The sequence below is a fragment of the Xiphophorus hellerii genome, chromosome 3 (genome assembly GCF_003331165.1).
Source record: "Xiphophorus hellerii strain 12219 chromosome 3, Xiphophorus_hellerii-4.1, whole genome shotgun sequence".
NCBI lineage: Eukaryota > Metazoa > Chordata > Actinopteri > Cyprinodontiformes > Poeciliidae > Xiphophorus > Xiphophorus hellerii.
In genome coordinates, this window is record NC_045674.1 from 27,451,702 (window position 1) to 27,471,533 (window position 19,832).

At 40.1% G+C, this 19,832-nt stretch overlaps 1 protein-coding gene across 2 annotated transcripts in view; it reads left to right on the plus strand.

Annotated features, from left to right (window-relative positions):
• Positions 1-19,347, plus strand: part of bckdhb (branched chain keto acid dehydrogenase E1 subunit beta) — a 54,235-nt gene extending 34,888 nt beyond the window's left edge. The window contains exons 9-11 of one of the 2 annotated variants that reach the window (XM_032558469.1): positions 7,459-7,545; positions 16,011-16,162; positions 18,894-19,347. In XM_032558469.1, the coding sequence (XP_032414360.1) occupies positions 7,459-7,545; positions 16,011-16,151 (228 nt within the window). In that variant the 3' untranslated portion in view covers positions 16,152-16,162; positions 18,894-19,347. Of the gene's footprint in view, positions 1-664; positions 877-7,458; positions 7,546-16,010; positions 16,163-18,893 lie in introns of those variants that run through there. The other variant, XM_032558470.1, reaches the window with a different exon arrangement.
• Positions 19,348-19,832: the final 485 nt, after the last annotated feature.

A 19,832-nucleotide genomic window follows, 5' to 3' on the forward strand; every position in this document is an offset into this window, starting at 1 on the left:
AACACGTAAGTGCCAGAAGCTTCTTCTGGAAAGATTTTTTGTACATGTTCTGAAAGCATTTATGGCACATTATGTCGAAAAACACCCAGGGTTTCTGTTCAATAGGAAGTGGCTTTGTAAACCGTTTTTTCTTTTTTTTTTGAACAATTTGTCTTCAGTTAGTGTCACAAATCTGTGACAACACAAAGGTCAAGTATTAGACTGTTTTATTTAGTATATACAGCAGCTTGAAGAAGTCAACTTTTCCACATTGTCTCATTTTACAGCCATGGACTTTAATGGATTTACTGGGATTGGATAAAATAAGACAATTGGGCAGAAAAACATATTTTTTTTACATAAAACTTTGTCTCGCATTTGTGTTTTAGTGCCTTTTATGTCAATACCACAAAATGAGATCCATTGCATCCAGTTGCCCCAGTCGCCTGATTAATAAAGAGTCCAGCTGTTTGTATTTAATCTTCATATAAATACAGCTGTTCCGTGAAGACTTCTGATGTTTATTGGAGAGCATTAGACTGCGAAATTTACCACACAGGTTGGAGATAAAGATTTGAACATTTCATAGAACACCGTTCCATCCATCGTCTGAAAAAACCTGGAACCTCTCGAGAGCACAACTACTGGTGGTGGACTCGGCAGATCTGGCCTTCTGGAAGGGAAGGTGGCGAGAAGACAGCCATGAGAAAGTCCCGTTTGCGGTTTACTACAATTATTCCTGCCGGTGACACAGCGAACATGTGGAAAATGGTGCTGTGGTCAGATGAGACCAAAATGAAACTATTTGTCCCTCACCGAAAACACTATGTGTGGCATGACTAACATTACAGATCACCCTAAATGCATCATTACCACCATAAAATATAGTACCAGAACCATTTTGGTGTTGACCTCCTTTCAGCAGGGACTATGAAGTTGGCTAGGTGCAGGGAAAAAAACACTTATTAGAGGCTCAGAACCACTTGAGCCTGGCTTGGAAGTTTACCGTCTGGTGTGACAGAGATCCGTAACGTGCAGACGGAGGCTCTTTGTGTCCAATTAAAGGTAATTTCAGAAACAGAGTCGGGGAGTATAATGAGGTCTGCGTAATATCTGAAAACGAAGACATGAATTAGGAAAATGTGGGTCAATTATAATTTCTATAATCTATATTGCAATATTGAACAATTTCATGTTTGCCCATTATAATGCAGCCTTAGTTCAGATGTAAATGTATCCATGTGTTGAAGGGGCAGTAGTATGTTAAATCAACTTTTTGGAGCTTTATTATGTTATGTTATTTCCTTATCAAAAACATACCTGGGGTGTTGCTTTGTTTTTGGGTTTTTTTCATGTTTGAGAAATCCTTTAATCTCCCATAGCAACCATTCAGATGTGGAAATCGCCTGCTTGTTATAGAGTGCCGCCTTCAAGGATGAAGCCCGTGCTCAGAGCTGCAGTTTCCAAGTTTTCCCGTGAATCCCGCCCACTCAGATCCTTCAGACTAGCCGGTAGCAATTAGCAAACACCTGGTGGAACTGCGCATCTGCTGAGCTCATTATATGAGCTACTTCTCAGCGAAGTAGCAATGTTTTACCAGGCAAGCTGGTAAAACATTGCTAAAGGGTTAATAGAGGAACAATGTTGTGATGACTTCCCGAAGGCAGAGTGTTGTGGGTTGGAAAGTAGGAGTTTCTTAAGGAGACAGAGGCCCAATTTCTAGGCGTTAGTCATATTTGATATATATACAGCATTTTTATAACTGAAGGTAACACAGTTTCTTGGGCTATAAAATGATATTATGTGGCTGGAAAACACATAATCCTGTCCCTTTAATATGGCTCAGTCAAAGTTCAGACCCGAATGTAATTGAGAATACACAACACTCTTTTTACTATCCTTTCCCCTACACAATTAAGCTATACTTTGTCTTAGTATATTACATAAAATCCCTATTAAAAGTCATTGAAGTCTGGGTATGAAACATGGGGGGGAAGTTTAGGGAATGTGAATACTTTTGCAAAGTACTTACTGTTCATACTTCCACGTGTGTTGCGTGTGTTCTCATGTGGGGGCCACTCATCGGTCATGACGTTTCGGGAGAGACACCGAATTTAAGTGCAGAGGTAGAGCGATGGTGTTGGCCTTGTTCTGTGAGGCCATGCCAGGCCAACCTCCGAGCGGCGAGGCCGCATCGTGGGATGACTGTCGCGGCTGGGAAAATGGGCTCCATAAAAACCCAAACGGTTTAATTCGATGGAAGTCAGCGATTCACAGAGAGGCCAGGAGGAGGGGGAAAAAAAAACAAAATGGGATGATGGGGATGAGACGGGCTGCAGCGGGACGGAGCCATGCAGAAGAAGAGACGGATCCAGAGAGCGAGGGCAGAGCTCTACGCTGCTCATTAGGTTTGGGTGTGTATGGGAACGGCAGTAAACATGACATTTCTTCTGCAGCCAGCAGAACGACTCCGGCATCAAATAACAGCCCTGCAGTACAATGAGTAGTAAAGCTGTGGCCACCAGAGCTGTCGCCCTGCCCGACTGCCATCAACTGCCACCAACCAGGACTCCAGGATTTGACTCTGGTCCGCTGCAGGACCAAAGAGCAGGAGGCTTCTACCAGACAACACAAGTTTGGTTTTGAACCGTGTAAACACTACAATATTTTTTAATTTAACAAAAAAAGAAAAAAAAAGATTGTCAGTTGATGCTTTTACTTTATTATAAGTAAAGTCCTGTGTGAAACGTTGCTGGTTCATCTACCCAGCCACAGTTTCCTTGCTGGCACTTAAATCAGGCAAGGCTCCGGGTGTGTATCCTTGTTTTATCATATAATTATTGTCTGGGAAAACTCTTCTAGTAAAATGATAAGTTTACTCATTTATAGGCTGGCCGTTTTAGAGATACGGGTTTTCTCTGAAGCTTGACAGGGTTTGGAAAGAAAAAAGTCTTTTTATACACTTCAAGAAGCTTTTTCCTCTAGAATGTGTAAAAGCGTCCAGTTTCACACAGACTCTGTTTGTATGTTTTTGCTGCACAGTTTTTTTTTTCTATAAATCTGCTATCATTATCCACGGACTCTTGATCTTTATATTGCTGCACGCTTTGCTCTTTCACTGCTTTGATTTTGGTGAGAGATTTCCTTGGTTGGCTGGACGTGAGCCGCTTGGTAATAAACCAATCAGGCACAGGCCCCTGGTTCAACCATAACGACAAGATACTCACTGCAAGCACATCTCCATGATGTTATATTGGAAGATTCATGACATGTTTGACTGTCCTTCTCTCACTAAAGACATATAATTTCTCCCCTTTGGCTGCTTCTAACTTATCATCTCCTTACACTGTCCAGCGTACTTCCTATGGCTCCAGAGCAGTCATAAAAGTCTTACCACTGCTTTGAGTTTTTGTCATGAAAGGTGCCTGTCATGGGCAAATAAAAAGAGCGTGTGATTTACCGGGAGAAAAAGGATCACACTTTGAAATATTTAAATGTTCCTGTCTCCGGAAAGTCCATTCGGCAACCAGAGGCAACCGAGTTGTAGTACAAAATTACTCCTCTGAATTTCTGTTATAGTCTGATGTTAGATGTTAAAGCAAATATCATTTGAAACTGAAACTGAATTTAGGAAAAGTTCAATTAAATAAGATGAACTAAAGTGTTAAGATTTGAGTGCTTTGGAAGAGTATTCATGCCCCTTTAACTGGACTTTTTTGCCAGATTGCAACACAAATTGTAGTTATGTGAAAGTAAAGTAGCTTGGTACGAGCCAACCCGATGTTCTACGCTTTGCTATGTGCAGAGAAACGCTTTGCTATGGCTATTGAGAAACCATTGCTCGCCGGAGGCGTGGACTTTGCTCAAGTTTGAAACGATTGGATCCAATTTTACCCAGTCGCTAATGTTTGTCAGGGGTGTATGTAATGCACCAGCTCGACCGTGAAAGATTCTACACTATGAACCATCCGAACATTGCGCGCGCTGTAAACAACCATCCCCAGCCATGGTTTAACAGAATGGTTGCTACATTCAGCAGCGAAATGACAGCGAAATCCCCCTATGGATTTCATCTGTTTGCTGTAATTAATTATGAATAAGCAGGCGTACCTGAGCGACTATGTTAAAATTGATAAGCAGTTACATTGAATAGCTCAATATAAAAGGGGCTTTGCTAAAAATGAATTTGTGTTAAATCGACGGTGACAATTTTCTAATAGCTTTCATTAGCGTATATTATGCTTAGCCTCATTAGCATCACTTGAGTTAGCGAAGAAATGGTTGTAGTCGTCAAAAACCAAAATAAAACAAGGTAGTTACAAAAGTTTTTCCCATATTTAAATTCAAAAGGCTAAAGGTAAAATTACCCCCACATTTTTCAGATTTAGATTTTTTAAAGATATTTTTTAAGTTTGGCAACATGTTTCCGCTTACTGGGAGTCCTGACTTGAATGGAGAATCTGTTGAGAGAGCTAAAGATTAGGGTGACGGTAACGTCCTCAGGCCTGACGACATGGAGTTTATCACCAAAGATAAATAGTCAACACACCTGTGGAAACATTCAAAGTGCTGACCAGCAATGATAAAAAGGACTAGATAGACTTCTCTATTGATTGAGAGCATATAGTCATTTTCAACATGCTCTCTATCAATAAAATGTAAGTAAAATATTATTTTTTTATTTTTTTGATAGTGATACTCCTTTTACACAGTTTATATTTTGAGGGATGCTGGTTTCATGGCCTATCAAAGAAATGCATTGCCTGGAGTATGAATAGTTTTGAACCTAATTGTGGGTCACGGTGTTTAAACCCCACCCTGGATATAAAAAAGAGCCCTTCTATTGTGCTCAAAGCATGTGAAAATGCACTCCTGATGCAGCAGTAAGAGGTGTCCCCTCAGGGAGCGGACCAACAGGGAAAAATCTAGGCAAGTGATCGTGTTTCACTGCAAGACTGGATCTCAGCAGTCTTTTGTGTACAAGTTTGCCTAAGACGGGGATCGGGTTCAGCATTAGGGTGGAGCAGGGGATTGGACGGCGACTCTGTTTATGCACCTGACCCGTATGAGTCATTGAGCTGAGGCAAACTTTACAGCAACATGTCATATCAAGACATCGCCCAACTCTCAGCTCCCCGCTTGATTCCTCCTCACTGCTCACATTGCCATTTGTTGTTATTGTCTTCCAATGTTATTAACTTGCACATTCCTGAAGATGGTGTCATATAATCAGAGTATTTGGCTGAACTCGTTCCCCTCATGTGGGGATGAGTTGCTTAATATACTGCCTTGGCAAGGTCTGGAGTTTGACTCTCAAGTTTACTATCAAGAATCTTTCTCCTCCTATAAACACCCCAAATTAATGGTCCGATGTTGTGTACTAGCTTGAGTAACCCAGCGCTGACTTTCTCGATCAAGTGAGTGACAATGGCAACATTACAGACAGTTGTTTTATGATTAACAGCCTAACTATTGGCCTCAGCAGTGCAACCATGTGTCAGTTTAGCATCAGGAAGAAGCCTCAGCATGCCTGTGTGTATGTGTGTGTGGGTGTGTGTGTGTGGGGGGGTGGAAGGGTGTGTGTGTGTGTGTGTGTGTGAAGGAGTCACTTAATTTCTATATGTGACACCTATTTTCAGCAGGTCATATAGTTGCAACAGCAGTTTGGTTTGTGGCTCTGAGGGATCGAGAAGTATGCAGTGGTCGCCCATCTGACTTAAAATGGATCTGTATTGTTTAAGTTTTTATTTCAATATAAAAGGCACTTGTTTTTTGTCTTTTTTCTATTTGTTTTTTATCGCCCCGCAAGGAATCTTTTTGGGGGCTCTTGTGTCCCTTTTTCAAAGTAGGCTAACAGGAAAGGGGGAAGGAGAGGGAGGAAGACATGCGGTAAACATCGTCGGCCATGTTGCCTCTGAATGTGGGTCATTCTAACCCCTCCGCCACCACGGCACGCCCAAGGCACTTGGTTTTAAGTTGTTGCCCATCCACACTTTTCTGAAGTTTCCCATTAAACCTTACCAAATCTTGTGATTCTCTAAATAGTACACCATGTTACAATCAACTTGGTAATATTGTGTTGTTTTAAAGGTGTTTCCACAGTTTATTGCTGAAATAAAACGAGCTAGTCCAGCTGGGTAGAGGAGAGGCAAAAGTTTGCTGAAGCTGCAGAAAACAGACATAGCTTTGGCTTGGTCAAGTGGCCACTGGATAAGATTATAGTATAGTACTGGTTTTATGCTGCGGTAGATAACGGGTGGGGCGGAGGCATCCCTCTGCAGTAATGTCAGGTTGCAGAAAACCCATATACAAATGCCTGGGAGGTGGAGAACTCTTATGTCCATGATTGTCCAGTTGGCCCTGTGTACCAGCCTAAATCAGCCGTTCAGATCATCAGGTTGTCATGTTCAATTTCTGCATGCAGTCAAACGCTCAGCATGATGCAAATGCCCCCTGAGGGAAATGGGCAGATGTAGAATCCCACTGAGGGAAACGTGGGAACAACTTCCACATGTTAACATCTGAGTACTGGTTCAAGGGTGACACATCCAGCTATGAGCACTACTGCAGAAAATATCTAAAAGTCATAAGTAGTGGTGCACCAATTGCAGTTTTCTGGCCATTCACCAATCTTAATAAACTATAATTTACCTATTCTGTTTTTGGCCAGTACCATGTTTTTTTTGTCTGAAAAGTATATAAATATAGCAATAAAGTCTTTACTTTTGCAACAGTGGGTGACTATTATTAACCAAACACGTTTAGATGTGAACGTGGGCGGGTTTGATTTCCAGACCTTTGCGGAGGTGGATAAGATCAGTTTCACATGCAAGTTTGGGCCAGTCTTCTAAAATTAAGGTAATCTGTGCCGATTTGCCGGTGCACCCCTACTCATAACTCAACAGATACCTCAACAGAGTGGAAATACAGTATATGTTTAAAGCAATACTACTTCAACCACTACTTGAAAATGTTCCAATAAGAACTGTAGAGTTTTGGCCTACTAATAAAAATTTTAGGTGATTCCATTTTCTTGTAGATGAACCAGAACGTACAATGTTCTTACTTACTTTCCTTTCCTTTCCTTGAATCTGGGATTTACAAATAGTTGCCAACATTACCAATTCCAGCATGTTTTATGATAAAAGCTTAAACGGTTCAAATTGAGCTGTACTCCATTTACCCTTCCTGTTATCTGTTGAAAGTCTTGCTTTTTCTTTATCACAGCATGAATAGACAGACATTTCTTGATGTTCTGCAAAGAATACAGTTTGATGCAGAAAACTTGGAGTCTCCTTAACTCAGTAGTTAAGTGTTCACACCAAATTGGACAGAAAGTCCTGGTAAGGTCTTTGATTGACTGTATCTGAATGTTTGATAAGCTAATATTCAGTCCTAAATAACACCCATAATCAGATGAAGTTTTCATTCCTTCTTGATGGAGTTCTATGTTGAACTTCTCTTGTTCATGTCTTTCAGTCGGTGGCGAGAACTGGACGTTTGCTCATCAGTCACGAGGCGCCGGTCACAGGAGGATTTGCTGCTGAAATCAGCTCTACTGTACAGGTGAGTGCCTGCTGTCTGTGTGTGACTTTCTCTGGCAGAGTGTTCAAGCGTGCTTGTGGTGAAAGGAGGAAATTTTATTGGCATCTTAAGCTCCCAGGGGTAAAAGATGCCATTCAAAGGGGTACTGGTCCAACTTCCAAATAAAACTCAAATAGGTTCTCAGTGTTTGCCTCAGAGCTGTGGTTTTCGGACTGTAAGAAACACTCTGCTGGTGTTGGAGGTAGAGACCCGAAGCAAGATGACTACCAATAAGCTACGGCGAACTCTGTTGACGGACAGGCGTCAGTGGAACAGAATGTAGCTGTTTATTGAGGAGCTTAATAAGCCACTTGTGATGAAATCTTAAGACTGGAGAAAAAGTTTCAAGTATTTGGGTCATAATCAGCTTCTAAGTAGTAGTTTGAACAGAGCGGAACGTATCAAACAACTTCACTTCAAAAATTCATTAACGCATGGCTAGTGGGAGAGTTTCCAGTAGGGAGCGTTTCTCCATTTGGTGAAGATGCTTGGCTTTACGAAGGCAATTCATGACCTCAAACTGACATCTGATTTTTGTAAACCTCCTTTGCCATCAATCCCCAAAAGGGTTTAGGGGGATTTAGATCCAGGGAGCATGCAGGACGGCCCAAAAGAGTACATTATTCCAGGAAGAGGTGTTGTGAACTACAGTGTTGTGCTCTTGAAAGATCTAATCATCACCCTCAGATGATTAGAGGAAAGCCACCTGCAACATCTTCAATTGAACACCCCAGCACAACCAGACGCTCCATCGTTCAATCAAAGGAAATGCCTCCCAGATAATGATGAAGTTTGCTCCATTTTAGAAACTGATGCAGAAAACATCTCCAGTGGGATTTCTCTGGCATCCCTGTAAGCCACAGGTGTCAAACTCCAGACCTCAGGGGCCGCTGTTCTGCAGTTTTTAGATGTGCCACAGGTACAAAACACTGGAATGAAATGGCTTAATTACCTCCTCCTTGTGTAGATCAGTTCTCCAGAGCCTTGCTAATGACCTAATTATTCTATTCAGGTGTGGTGCAGCAGAGGCACATCTAAAAGTTGCAGGACACCGGCCCTCGAGGACTGGAGTTTGACACCCCTGCTGTAAGCCATTAGAACTTGCCAGTTTTTTCATCCAGTTTTAAAGCACCATTGTACTATTTAGTGCTCCCTTGCAAGCCCTAAAGAGGCTATTTAATGATGTTTTTTTTATTATTCTTTAAGCCTGAAACTGGTTTTTGAGGGCCAGAGTCCTTCAACTTTTAGATGTCTCTCTGCTTCCACACACCTGGCTCCAATATTAGGTCATCAGCAGAGCTCTGAAGAACTTGACTGTATGCTAGGGAGACAGTTTCACCATGTAATTCAAGTGTGTTGGACGAGGAACATTTTCCTTCCTCCACCCCCTCCCAAATAAAATGCCTGCAAAGGAGATGCTTTTGATTTACATCACACAAGTCACTTCATCAGCAACCAGATGTTACTACTGGTGCAAAAGACTAAGAAGATGACAGCCTCTGTATGATTTTTACTGATTTGTTGCATCAATAATCTTATTCACATGTGACTTTAATTGCGTTTCTTATTTCGTGGAAACACCGCAATTGTGATCTTGGATCTCTTGGGTTTAAGAACAAGAAAGAGAGACTTGGAAGAACAGTTGTAACATTAATATAGGGAGGTTGGGATATTGTCTGTTAGAAATGTTTTTTTATGGTGACATTTCTATCAAAAAATGTTAGATTACTCTGTTGAAAAATGATCAGAAACACTTATTTGTGCCCAATACTTGTAATACGTAACATTTGTACCGTTTTAAACTACATTTCATTTATAGTCTCCTGCTTGTATTTTCCACAGTCGACTGATAGTTGACACACTCGGACATGAAGGAATTATGGGATATATTTGGCCACGATAGATGGACCAGGTGCTTCCATCTTTTGCCTAAAACGAAAGACTGATTTGAAGGCTGCATTTGGAGGAGTTTTGAAATTGGGTCAGCATTTGTCATGCGGCTGAGACATGATCGACCTTTGAAGAATGCAGCCGCCGAATGGAAATTCAGATATTTACCACAGTGGTGAACTTTCACCATATTTAAGCTGAAACAATTCTGCTGCTGGTGGTGTGTCCTCTCAACTCTAGACCTGACAGCATATGCATTTCCTGTGAACTGAATGGCACCCCCCCCCACACACACACACACACACATCCCAAATTGAAACAAATTTCTTTTTATATGTATTTTTTTGTATTAAAGTAGAGTATTGGGTTTTTGCTCTTTTCTGAAAGAGTGAAATCTTCTTAAAGAGACCGAGAGCCAAATTCAAGACGATAAATTGAGAAGTCCAATTTCTTTTAAGTCATGTTTTAGATATGTAGCATTTATATAGTGACTTGACTGGGCTATGTGTCTGGAATATACATAATACTGCCTCTTTAAAACAGATATTCCAATAGTGTCATTACGACACAATAATAAGAAGATGAAGATGGTAATTGGTGCAACAATAGCATCACGTTTTCCTTGTTGTATGTTGTTGGTGCAGCTGCACATATGTGCCATTTTAACCGTCTTACCAGCTAATTTCTGTAATTGGTTTGGTTTGTTGTTTTTATGGGGGACAAATCCTCCGGATTTATTGAGTAATGACTGAACATTTCAAAGCCAAAGTGATGTGCCAGCATATCACCCACAATGAGTTGGTGTTGTTTTTTTTGTTTGTTTTTTTCCTGAAATGGAAACTCCACACAATGTTCTCTTTTTAATGTTAAATTGCTGTGAATGCCATTTTTGTTTTTTAGAATTCTGCAGAAGAAATAATGATAGTGTTACAGATTTTTACTTAATAAATGTAATGTTACGTCACAATTGATCAAGCAGCATTGTCTTAATTGGGGGCGGGGTCTCTGAGTACTTTGTAAACTCATTTGTTTGGCTCCCCATTGTGCCAGTGTTGTTGAGGCTAACTAAATCCAGCATTCATCTTATCACTTTGAGGAGTTTCTGTAATGCTCTGTGTTCAAAGACTACGACCTGCATTCAGTATGAATGCTGTGGTATTCATACTGATAAGGATGAATACCCCCAACATTATCTTCCATATATTCTGAATTGGAGTCAGATTTTGGCCTGCGGCTTTTGCCTCGCTGTAAATGTTACTGTTGCTCCTCAACCCGTAGTTCTCATCACAAAATGTTTGAGTGTTTTCACAGCTGATAGCCTGGAAGACTCCAATTGGGGACCAGAAAATGCAACATTTGTTACATTTTCAACTGGTGCGGTTCGCTTTCACACTACACTGAGCCAAACGAACCAAACACTTTGGAGAAAACTGTTCACCTCCTTGCGTGAGGAGGTGACGTTGTGGTGACGTTGCACCTAGAACCACTGAAGGAAATGAGACGAAAACCTCTGAAGACGATGCAGATGTAGTCAGACTTTAGCAGTTGTAGGATTTGTCTTTTGTCGTTGGTAAAACACCATGAGCCATTTCTCCCTCTAGCGCTAGATTCTCACTTTTGTTTTGGTTGTATTTACCCAGAATGCCGTGTGCTGCAGTCTGCTTCCTGCTTTTGGAACAGTCTCTGGCCCGCTTGCATCCATCCAAACCGAGCCAGAGTTCTCTTCAACCAAACTGAGACCTAGGTTTTCAGGCGGACCAGAGTTTGCTTTTTTGCTCTGAGTCGGAGTTTGACTGCTCATTCACACCTCCCCAAACAATTTCTAGACAAACGGACTAAACAGTGTGAATGCACTCCAAAGTCCCTTGAAAAACAAATTTTTATATAAAGAAGTGTATAAAGTGTATTAGCATCAGCTAGAGGTATGACGGTATGGGGGATGTATCATGGTTACCTTGAAAGACTAAAGCCTTCACTCACAATAACCAACACAAGTCCATGCTTTTCTGTCTGATCAAAATAAATTTTCAGATATACCAAAAGCAGTTCTTGCCATTTTTCCGCCTTGAGGTACATTTTCAGCTGAAACATGGAGAGACTAACTGCACTAACAGCCCCATTAAGGCTCTGACCAGGAAAACATACTTTAAAGCCACATTCTTGACACAGTGGAAAATCTGAATTCTTCATGCTTTTCAAGCTTATTTCACAGTAATGGGATTTCTGAGCAGAAAACTTAGACTTTCAATTAGTACCCTCCCACAAGTTTCCACCAAGAGCTAATTAGAATATTGACAGCTCAGATGACATGTGACCTGCTACCAGTTTCTGTAAGCCCCAGTCAAGCCACATGGACTCGCAGAGAAGTGGCTGTAGGAACCTTGCTGTCTCTGTGGGTGTTTCTGACAATCAGTCACAATGTGATCAGCGCAAAGCTCCGGCCGCGCTGGAAAGTATTTTTAAAAACCCTTTGCCACTGGAAGACACAATTTTATTCTTTTTTCTTTTTGCTGCTCCCATGTTAACATATTTTTATTCTGACATTTAACTATATTACATATAATGATGCACTTCCTCAAAGCTAAACAATGATTTGAATGAAATCGGAGTTGTGTGGCCGTTCCCTGTCCAGTTTTGGTGGCAGACAGTCAGACTACTGTGTTTTCCTCCCACTTCCAGTACATTTATTTAAAGGAGATTACAGATCTCATCCAGACTAAAGAGCAGAGTCTACAGTACATTCTGACTGTTTGTCTGCATGCAGAGAATTGGTTGTTGACTCGTCATAGGCTGGATTTCACAGCAACATCTTCACCAATAAAATAATATTCCAACTTTTTTTTTTTCCGTTTTACTTTTATCTGTTAAAATCCACCAAACAAACCCAACGCAAAAGCTCAAATGGATCATTTATAATTGGATGTATATTTTAAGAGAAAAAAAAAAACAAGACCCAGCATGACGAAATGTTACAGTACCAGCAGGTTTGCATGAACAAAAATCTTTTCAAGTGCATGCCTGTTCACTTCTGAGAAGGTTTGCTGGGTTCACAGACATTACATTGAGGTTTGTCCAATGAACACTTCCTGTAGCACTCTTATTAAATGCTGTTTAATCGAGGATTATTACATCGGATTCATAAGCTTCAAAGCCTCTTCTCTTTAGTTTTATCTGTGTAAAATCTGGACAATTGACAGCACTAAGTAGTATACCAGAAAGAACAGTGGCACAAAAAGTGGGTACCGTATTTACCCTGGACCGTATTTTCCAGACTAAAAGGCGCACTTGAATTTGATCAAAAAACGATAGTCACTTTATACATTGTTCTGGAGTAAAACATTCCCCTCTAGTGAATTAATATGGATTAATTCTGGTATTGACCTATAGATTTTGTGCGTTAGCAGGCTCTCATAGTACTGTCAAAATGTTTTAGTTACATTACTCCTTAGTCAGGAGCGTTGCAGAGTAATACGCGTACTGTGCTTTGACTGACTGACTTACTTGACTGTTTTGTTTCACTTAATGCACCTTACAGTCCTGTGCGCTTTACCTATGATAAAAGATGGAAAATATACCATCTTTTATCATATGATAAAAGATGGAAAATATACCACTCATTGACAGTGCGCTTTATAATCCAGTTCACCTTATAGTCCAGAAAATACTGCAGGGGCGCCGTGTTAGAAAGGGTGCCAGAATTATTTCCAGTCTGGATTTTCTGTATTTAACAGCTGTATTTTTTTCCATAATACAAAAATCATAGATTTCTCCCCATAACCCTCTCATACACGCAAATTGACTCACCGAATAAAGAGCAGTCTTTAAATCCTAATCACAAACCCCCAGGGAACGTGGACATTTGTCAGCACATGAAAACGCTCTGCGGTCTAAGAGGAAGGCAAAAGCAGCAGTGGAGAACATAAGGGGGGTTTTGTTGGACTAGTATTGTCATGTTCATTAAAGCTGATGAGATTAAATTAGCTGGGTGGAGCGTGCTGCGTGTCCTGAGGCGCTGAGGTCCAGCCGTACAAGCCAAACCAAATCAGATAAAATAAGTCTGATAGAGGCATTCAGGAGGATTGGGTGGCAATTCTTTATTTTCTCTACACCAGCTCAATAATTATCTTGACAAATTAGTCAGCTGTAGAACTAGAATCAGCTTTATTGGCCGAGACGCTGTGCAGAAACAAGGAATTTGGTTTCAAGTGCTCACAGGCGATAAGTATATAGGTAAATCGACTTTAGAGGAATTAAAATAAATGATGAAGAGCAACAGTATGCACAGCTGTGATCAGCTCTGCTGTGGGTTATCACTCTTTATATATAAGTTTTGAAAACAGAATATTTTATAGGCAGAACCGGTCCAGTATTTGTGTTCTGAGTAATCGTGGGTTCTTCTGGCCATTTAAGACCACCTCCATAAAAATATTGCTCCCCTATTTAGTCAAATAAATATACGAATATCAAATTGTATACAACTATGTTTCATACAAATCAATCTGTTGTATTTGAAAGATTTACAGACTGTGTACCATTTAAGCACACTGCCAGTGCACAGCCTTTCTGCTGTTAATCTTTCTTTCGGAGAGCATTTGGTTCTGGGAAGACATCTGTTTTATTTTATTTATTTGTTTTGGACTATTTTCGTTGCCAACATGTTTAGAGTTAACAGTTTCCTCAGATTGTTTCAGTGAGACGAAGAGGGAATCAAACGGACGACAGTAAAACAAAAGGGGGAATCTTAATGCACTTAACAACTGGATTCGATTACGATTGAGAGCCTCAATTATCGACACGTCAATTATCGTTTCTGCACATCTTGAACTATTAAACAGCTGGCCTGTTTGATAGAACAGTTGGAAACGATTAAATGGAAAGTCCAAGATCTTTGACTTCATCAGTAACTAAAATCTTATCCTTATTAGCAAAGCCACAGTTTCCATGCACCTTATGTAGCGATGCCATATTTGCATAAATGTGATTCTTACTCGAAGCATACACGCTAATAGCTTGTAGATATTGGTGATAAAATGATTGAAAACTATGTTTTTTACAATGCATGTCCATGCATCACGTCTCAAAGCTACTTTGCCTGCTTTCTTCAGTGACTTGGTGACTTTTTTAATATGTTTTATAGAGGCATATTGAATCTTGGCTCCAAGGAGAGCAATATAGCATGAAAATTCAAGTTTACAGCAAATCCTTTACTTAAAAGTTGGAATTGGCCTCGTAATTAGCCCGACCTTTTCCTAGAGGAAAAGTTAGATGATGTGCAACCAGTTTTTACGTGCAAACATGTAATATGGTTTCGCCTGTTTGTCTGTTCTCAGAATTAACGTTTTAATGGAAAAAAAAAAAACGAGGCAAATGAAACAAAAGAAAAACACCCACGTTTGTTTCTCTCGATTTTTTTGTTTTCTTTTATCTCTTTCTCTTTTTGTGACTTACAAAAATTGGAAAAACACAGACGTTCCCATCATAAAATGTGACATTACTCAGGATTCTGTCAGATGTTTTATTGGAAACGAAAAGCCATGGATGCAGTGAACATGTCCTGCCTTGTCAAATATCAACAAGCGTGACGGCCAGCGTTCGGATTTGTTGTTTGTGACGCAGTCAATCGTCCACTTTCACCGCGGGTCGTTTGCTCGGTTCGATTCAAAGGACTTTTATCTAATTGTCCAATTTACAGCATTTTTGTTGGTTTCCTTGGAAAAAGAAGAATAGTTAATATGAAACCACATGTCGTGGTTTGTTTTGTACTTTAGCCTGAGTATTGCCCCACTTTGAAGAGCCTTCCATTTGATCTGAAGTGTTTCTGAACAATAAAACTGACATTCTGCACGTGTTGTCCAGAGTCTAAGTGTTTTATGCCTCGTGTTGATGGTGTATATAGGCATAAGAAAGTGTCTTTAATTGGCTAAATTGACAGTTGGGGAAAGGTTACTTCCCCTGAATCAAAGAGTGATGGCATTTTTTATTTTTGAGAGATAGTGAGTCTGTCCAAACGACTTGATCAAGCCAGATTCTATGTTACAGGTGGTTAACGTTGTTTTCTCTACTCCACTCCCAGCTGTTTTAAAATCCACCAGCCAATTTTTTAAAAAACAAAAATAAGGCTAAAACTGGTTTAAAACGGAGCAAAGTTCCTCGCCGCATTTTTCCGCGTTTTGTTTTGTTTTCGCCTTCTGCTCCCAAGCTGCTTCTCCTCCTCCTCCTCCTCCTCTTCTTCTTCTAAGCCAAAGCTTCCAGCGCAACCATCGCATCTGTTCCAGACTACCGCATTAGGATTTTATTGTTGTGTTAAGCTTTCGCTCGCACTATTTGAACCTCTTGTGCAGGCATGTGTCTGCTTGTAATTACCGGCAGTGTCAAAGCCATTTTGGTATGCGTCGCATAAATCAAAGTTATGGATTTGTCCTATTTTAATTTGCTCTGACAAACCAGTTCTAACTGTTTGTGCCATGTATTTATGTAATGAGCCAAAACTGTGGGATTAGATGGATTGTTTTGAACCAACAGCATCTGTTCTGTTTTGTTTCTTTTCCCCTTTGCAGGAGGAGTGCTTCCTTAACCTGGAGGCTCCTATAGCCAGGGTCTGCGGGTACGACACCCCCTTCCCGCATATCTTTGAGCCCTTCTACATCCCAGACAAGTGGAAGTGCTTCGATGCAATCAAGAGGATGATCAACTACTAAAGCCCTGTCAGGTACCAACCATCCAATGGCTTCTTTTGAGCCAAATTGATAGAAGAGATCGTTTTTTTTTATGTGTTTAAAGTCTTTTTGCAATTAACCTGCTTTAGATTGGTTTTTTCTTTGCAAAAATATAATTACTATTAAGAAGTCGAAACTAGCCAATCTTTAGCATATTGATACTGGTCCAGTAAAAAAAACATTATTATTATTATTTTTTTTTTTTACATCATTCTGATTCCAATCTTTCTAATGGACAAGTAATTTTACAATAAGTCGCAATAAAAACAGCAACACTTTTAAGACCTTGCACTAACTCAGAGAATCGACTTTCAAAAGACTTGTGTTAGTTTATAAATCACTGAACAGCTTGGCACCAAAATGCATACAAAATTTGCTGTTGCTGATCTTTAACCAGAAGACCTCTGAGGTCCTCTGGTTCTGGTTCTGCTCTGCATCCCCAGAACCAGAACCAGAACCAGAGGACCTGGAGAAGCAGCATTCCACTGCCATGCACCACAAATCTGGAACAAACTGCCAGAAAACTGCAAAACAGCCAAAACACTGAGTTCCTTTACATCTATATTAAAAGCCCACCTGTTTAGAGTTGCTTTCGAGCCATAAACATTGCAACATTGAGCAATTTAGTTGATGATGTAACTCGATAAAATGTGACGTTTCACTGGTTTCTCAATTGGTGACGGCATGATGTTTTTATGACTTTTTATCTTTGTTTTTTGTGATGTAAAGCACTTTGAACTGCCTTGTTGCTGAAATGTGCTATATAAATAATCTTGACTAATTGACTGAATTAATATTCAGCCAGAGGGCGTGGCACTGAACTCCACTGCTGCAACCAATGGAGGTTAGAAACTCAAAACGTATCGATCAAAAACATAAAGGTGCTAGCATGACTAAAAAAGGCAAACAATAAATAAACCAATGAATACAAACAAGTGTTTAACTGAGTGGTTAAAAATACTAATTGTCTCGAAAGTGACTGACAGCGCTAAGACCTTCCTCCTGGTTCTGATTGGTTGTTTTTTCATGATGTCAACAGATTAGACAAATGTACAGTATCGATAAGTATCAGAGCCACGATCCGCCCCGATTTCCATATCGGTGCATCCCAACCTGAAACAGAGCCATCATCAGAACATTTACCTCCCTCCTACAGGCTCTATTCCATTTCCAACGGAACCTTTCATTTTACATTCAAACGTGATGAAAAGCACGTATGCCGCCTTTCGATTTCGAAAGGCAGCATACGTGACAGAACAGCTGAACACGTATGACAGAACAGCTGAACTCTAACCTCAGTTGTGCTAAATCTCGCTACAGATTCCACTAAGTCATAATTTAACATCAAAAGCGAACAAAAGTGGGAGGAAAACTTGAGTACACTTGTACGATTTGAGACGGAAAATAAGTCTTTGAATTGTAATCGCCAGCAAGTGGAGCTGCCTCCTGAAAAGCTGACTTTGTTGCTATGGAGCATGAAGATGTGTATTAACTCAATACCAAGAGGGAACAACATCAGCAATGACCTCAGAGGAGTAATTGGTGTTCTCCATTAAGCTTAGAAAAGTTGTAAAACCCTTTCCAACCAATTTGAAGTCCATAATTTCAAGCTGAGGCGATTCACCAGCAGACGACATTAAAGAAATTTGTCAGATTTCCCAGGTGTTGACATCACAACGAATGGCTGGGGGGAAAAAAAAAAAAAAAAGCGCAGAAACATGACAAAGACATGGCGCAGGTACATGTCGGACTCTGCGGATTTCAGTTAGCATGGTGGATGTTAAAGTCCAGGGCAAGAAAAAAACTTAAGCAAGGCTTACCAGGAGGAAATAGTCGTATTATTATTATTTTTTCCTCGAAAGAAGGAAGCGCGAGGTAGATTTGCAATGTTGCGTCTAAACCAAAGCAGAGATGTTTGGATGTAATGTTCACATAAATGCCTCATACCGTCTGTTGAACATGCTGCTGGGGGGAAAAAAAGTCAATAATTTGACCAGGGGTGATTCAAGGTGCTGCAGTAATGATGATATGGAGTCAGCTGGGGTCCGACTTCAATACTGGTAGAACCTGATACAGATGGGATGTTTTTATTATGCCCTGAGATCTAAAACCCAAGGATTTAAAGCTAAAGTATGTGACTTTTGTAAAAAACAAATCCCTTTCTTTCATATTTGTTAAAACTATCATTATGTCATGACAGTATAATATGAGATGGTTTGAGAAAAAGTCAAGCACCGCTCGCAGTCAAAAACAACCAAGAAGGTGCTGTAGCGTAGCAGAGAGCAAGCTTGATTTACAGCGCTAAGACCCTCCTCCTAGCTCTGATTGGTTGTTTCTGACCGAGCTATGTAGTTTTGTAGTTTACTTTTAATGAACATTATCTGTTTTGTGTTATACTGTCGTGACAGAGTAACAGTTTTAACAAATATGTGTAGTTGTCACCAAAGATTTCATTTTATTTTCACTGGGGAGTAATGTCAGAAATGCATGTGTTGGAATCCTTGGCATCCTTTCTGATGAGAAAGCTGAGAGCTTTCTGGGTCTCATAGCAACTCATCCCGAGTTATAGCTTTTCAACTCTTGGCTATTGAGGAGGAATGACACTTTTATTAAACCTTTAATCGAATCCCACATATGTCGCCTCTCTTCCTCAGTTCTCTGCTTCATCCAGTCCAACTTTTCTTTGTTGTTTCTTTTTTTTTTTTCCATCCTCTCCATCTCCAGGGCCAGCTTCTGGTGGACGTGAACTCCACACCCTCTCCCTGCCTTTTACACTTCATACATCCAACCAGGACAGAGCGGTGGAAAAAAAAAAGAATAAAGAAACACTTTGTCGACCATCCAATAAAAAAACACACAGTCCGGATGGCCTTCATGCTCCGCTCTGTTCCTCATTTTCAAAGCCTGTTACCTTATCTCACATTGCAAAGGAGAAGAGACTCGATCAACCGAATGAACGGTGACATGTAGGTTTTAGCTGTTGCATAGAATAACACATTTATTAATAGACGGGGAAATACTTGGTTGAATATGTAACTGCCTTGCTTTGTGTGCTGTTGCTCTGTAACGTGTCCAGACCTTTTTCTGATCCGTTTAGTTTCACATGAAATGAAGTGTATCGACATAAAACAGTCTGTTCTTTTCGATCAAAATAAAACGAATAGATTTGTTCACAACATTTGGGCTTCGTTGTTTGTGTTTGAATTTGTTGTTCCGTTGGCATTTTTAAACCCGGAAGAAAGAAAAAAAAATGTTGACCTTTATAATCTGGTCCCAAGATCACATTAATCACGTAGATTTTCACACAGAAATGGTCTTGCAAAATGTTGTAGGGCTTCACATATGATCACCAATGCACATTACTCTATTTCTCATGCACCCTTTGCTTAAATTCAGATGCAGTTTTTCTTTTTAAATCCGGTACAAATACCTGCGATAACAGCAGATGCACTAGTCTTTGTATCAGCCGTGAATAATTACCAACAACTTTTAGCAAATGTTATTTTTTTCACTTGATGAAACACACATTAGTAATGACGTGGAACAGGATCATATTATATAAGGCAATTGCCTTATATATATATATATATATAAATTTATATATATGTACATATATATATAAGGAAATTGCCTTGTATAATATATGTATCATATTATATATAT